The 4615-nt window shown below is 32.2% G+C and overlaps 1 protein-coding gene across 1 annotated transcript in view; it reads left to right on the top strand.

Moving 5' to 3' along the window:
• LOC107688179 (type I inositol 1,4,5-trisphosphate 5-phosphatase-like) overlaps positions 1-3947 on the top strand; it is an 81981-nt gene extending 78034 nt beyond the window's left edge. The window contains exon 7 of the mRNA XM_016485776.1: positions 3852-3947. Coding sequence (XP_016341262.1) covers positions 3852-3947 — 96 coding nt within the window. The remainder of the gene's footprint in view (positions 1-3851) is intronic.
• The last annotated feature ends 668 nt before the right edge of the window (positions 3948-4615 follow it).

A 4615-nucleotide genomic window follows, 5' to 3' on the forward strand; every position in this document is an offset into this window, starting at 1 on the left:
TTATATCATATAATTTATACTATATTATAATTATTATATAATTTAAAGTAATATTAAAGTACGTCTTAAAACACAATTGAGTAACCGTCACAGTAGTTTTTGTTGTGTAGAGTTTATTTTGTGCTATGCTTATTATTAATTATTAATTTAAATTATATTATTTAAAGTACATTTTAAAACACTATTGAAAGTATACATCAGTAGTTTTTGCAAAAACATCCCATAAAGTCAAGAAAATAATTAATTATTTAAAAATATTATTTAAAGTACATCTTCAAACACACATGAAAATATGCATCTGGTGTACATAATTTATTTCATGCTAGAATGCATTATTTAAAGCAACACTGTTGAAAGTAGAAATAAAATGTGAAGAAAATAATATATATGTAAATTATATTATTTAAAATACAAGTATACATCACAATAGTTTTAGTTGTATTTAATTTCTTTTATGCACATTGAATAATAATTAAAAAATAATAATAAATGATGATTTTCATTAAATAAAAACGAGGTGTGTTTTTTGCATTGCATTGCATTACAGTAAAAAGAATTGAGAGGGAAATAAGAATAATGTCACAAATGACCAAATCGTAATGAAAATAGGCATCATTTTCAGAATGCAAAATAACGTTGATTTTGACGTGCATTATGAACGTGTGATTTCTGTGATTTCTGCTGCTGATTGTAGTTTTAGTCACAACAGAACATTTGCATTTGCAATAGCAGACGATGCATTTCACACAAACGCACAGACTCTGGTTATGATCTCATGCTGTAAAATTAAAATGCATTCATAATTTAGTGATTATGGATCACAGATTGACACCTCTGACCAATTATGAGTGAATACAGTGTGTGTTTGTGCAGTTATCCGTACAGTGAAGACTGCAGTCAGGGAAAGCAGTACATGAACACTCGATGTCCCTCTTGGTGTGACCGGATCCTCATGTCCACCTCGGCCAAAGACCTGCTCGTCAAGGTGAGATGATTACAGTTTAAACGCTAATTGATGGTTTCACAATTAATGCATTGTGCAGCATCGACGGTTATTGATCTGAACCGATCTGAATGACGACTCTATTGTCTTCTGATGGATTGCATTGAAATATAACACTATAATCCACAGTATCCACCTCATAAGTAATGCTTATTTCATATGCAGATATATATTAGCCAATCACAGCAGTGGGCTTAAAGAAGACACACCCCTTAAACGCAGTGTTTAAATCAGGCTTATTTCTAAATGATGAGTTTAGGATGTTAAAATCTTACTGGCATTATAAGTGAACATTAGGAAACGTTATAAAATAAAAATGCAATGCATGACGCCTGAAAGAAGTCCTTTCCTTCAGCTCTTCATTTTGAGGTTTGGGGAGTGTGAAGTGTCTTCCGCTTCGTTTTAAACTAAAAATACGGACGGAAAGAAAGGAGACATCAGTGCAATAGGTTGATTTCTGTTTACTGGGTTTCTGCAGGGTCCTAAAAATAGGTTAAAAGGTCTTAATTCACCCATCCATCCAGATCAGAGCAGAGCAGATCAGAACGTCTTAAATTCAGAAAGTCGTGGCATTAAATGCAAAAGCATGAGTCTCTTCCTCAGTCTCGTTTTCCAGTGCAAATATCCAAACGTGCTTAAATCAAGACACGTTTACTGGAGACACTAAATGAAGATATGAAGTCTTGTTTTCTGAGAAACTGAGTTTATGATTAAAACAAGAACAAATTTTCCCTTTGAATTTTTTGAGCCCATTGACAGATTTTGATCAGTTTCTCATAAACAAGACTTCTTTATCTTCTGTCATTTTATATCTGCAGTAAACGTGTCCCGATTTATGAATCTTTAGACATTTGCACTGGAAAACGAGACGGAAGTCTTGAAGAAAAGCATGACTTTTTTGCTGCATGCATGCATGACTTTTCTTGCATTAGCAAACTTTGAAGTGTGTTCCTTTGCATGCTCTTAAACTGACCTGCAGAAAGCCTGTGTTTAGACCAGACGACCCGACCGCTGTGTTAGACAGCAGTAGTGATGTTCATCAGCACTAACGAGGTTAATGAAGAGATCCGCTCTTACTGCGGCGCAGTGGAGTAGCTGAGACCAGCGCTGTTTGAGACGAGCGCCGGCGCTGCAGATTGTTCAGACACGGCTCGTAAACAGCCTCATCTATCATGCTGCGCTCTGTTAGCTCCACGTCGTGTTATTTTCTGCTCGCCGAGCCCTAACACGCCAGAGGTCTGCGGCGGAGTGTGTGCCGTAATGAAGAGCCAGTCAAGTGCGGGTGGAGGAACGCCCCGGCTCCTGCCGTCATTTGTTTATCTGTCTAAAGATTACACCGGCCGAAAATACACAATTTTATGCTGCCTTTGTAAATTATCAAGCCTGCGTTTGATGAATGTATGGAGGCTTTGGGAGGCACAGGACGCCGCAGCGGAGCATAAAATCTACATAAAACATTGCTAGGAGCAAACGAGGCTTAAAACAAGAGAAAGGGGAAAAAATTAATTAAATAAAAAAAACATCTATACAATTTCAGATCATTATAATAAAAAAAAAAAAGAAAAAGTAGTAATAAATGAATTATAAAACCAAAAAAAAAAAAATGCAATATTAAAAACATACTAATTTTAAAAAATAACATTAAATAAATACAATTTAAAAAATTAAAACAAAAAAAAATTACAAAGTAAAATTAGTAATAAATGAATTATAAAACCAAAAAATAAAAATGCGATATTAAAAACATATAATTTAAATAAGTAAAAGTAGCGATTAATTAATAAATAGACAAAAAATTAAATAAATAAAACTTTTTTTAAAAAGTAGTAATAAATGAATACATACATAAATGGATGGAAAATACTGACAAGCAGAGGAAACTTTTTTAATTAAAAAATATATATATAATAAAATTAATAATATACATATATATATATATATAATAAATTAATAAATAAATATAATACAAAATATAAGTAGTAATGAATAAATAAATAAAACAAAAATTTGAATGAATAAAAAATAAATACAATTTTAAATAAATGTAATTTAAAATAAAAGTAGTGATAAATTAATAAAAAATGAAATGTAAAACATTGACAAGCAGACTATAAACTTCATCAATATAATCACAGAAGAATTTTGCATTTTTAATCACATTTTTTATGACTAATTATAGAATAAGATTTGAGAAGTGAGTCTACCTCAGTCAAAAAAATGTAAAGAGATAAATATAAATATTTCTGTTTATGGATAAAAAAAATGACCAAACAAAAATAAATTGGAGATATATTCCTTAGACGTATAGGATATATACTTAGTCATTATAGCAGCAAATAATACCTTTTAAATGTAACTAAAGATTTAAACATGGGAGTATAAATTCGATTTCGGAATAAATTGACAATAAAATGTATTAATGTTTCATCCTCACAGCTACGAAGTGGACAGGAGCTGGGAACATGGGCATATTCAGATGTTTATATTTACAGATATATTTTGTGCATGACTTTAAAGTGCTATTCTCTGGTCTTTTCGGTAAAACAGCAGCCGAGCTTTTCTTGCTCTCGAGTTTCTGTGAGTTTAGCTCAGCTCAGAAAACACAATCTGTGTGTGCTTTCTAAAGAGCACCGCGTCGTCTCTGTCTCGCTCGATTCAGAGCATTATTTTCAATTCAGATAAATATGATTCATGCATTCGCTGCACTTCAGATATGAAAAAGCTCCTGAATTCTGATTTATTGGCGCTTAACTGTGACCATATCAAATCTCTTAGTATTTTAGCTACATGTATGCATGTGCTTTGTTTCTGTATCTAATCATATTTTGTGTGTGTTTGTGTTTTGCAGCCAGAGAACGAGGAGAAATTAATAACGTATGACAACATCGGACCCAACGTGTGTATGGGGGACCACAAGGTACAACTAACTAACCTCTCCAACTAGTTTCTGTGTATGAATTCAGATATACTTGGGTGAGAAAATAGTCTTTGGAAGTGAGTTCAATCTGATTAAACCTAAAAATAATTCTAAAAGACGAAGGAGGAACACAGCGCTTCTGCTGCTCTGCGATGATGCGGTAGATAGGAGACACTCCTGACCAATCACTGATCAGTATGCAAATACATTCCAGAAAGAACACCAATCAGAATTCGGTATGCAAATGACTCTCTGCTGTTTGATGAATGCTGAAGATCCCAACAGTGTGAACGAGAGATTTTCAAACGAAATATTACAGCACTGTTCTTATTCTAAATGACTTATGGTTCTGAATATGATATTCTAAATAGTCCGGGGTATCTTAAAAATACCTTTTTAAAATGTATTTATTTAGTATGTTTTTTTTATTATATTATTGGAGTTTTTACATCAAGTGGTTAAAGCTGAATTAGAAAGAATAAAAAGCAATATTTTTTGGAACAGATGATAACTCCAGTTAAATATTCCTAAATAAAATAATCTATTTTGTTTTGTTTTATTTTATTTTATTTTTTATTTTATTTTATTTTATTCTTAAATCTAGATCCTAAATCTTTTGTTTTTAGATTTAGATCCTCATAGTGAGAAAAGTGTGTGTGTGTGTGTGTGTGTGTGTGTGTGTGCGGGTGTGTGTG

This window comes from Sinocyclocheilus anshuiensis, unplaced genomic scaffold, assembly GCF_001515605.1.
Source record: "Sinocyclocheilus anshuiensis isolate Anshui unplaced genomic scaffold, SAMN03320099.WGS_v1.1 scaffold541, whole genome shotgun sequence".
NCBI lineage: Eukaryota > Metazoa > Chordata > Actinopteri > Cypriniformes > Cyprinidae > Sinocyclocheilus > Sinocyclocheilus anshuiensis.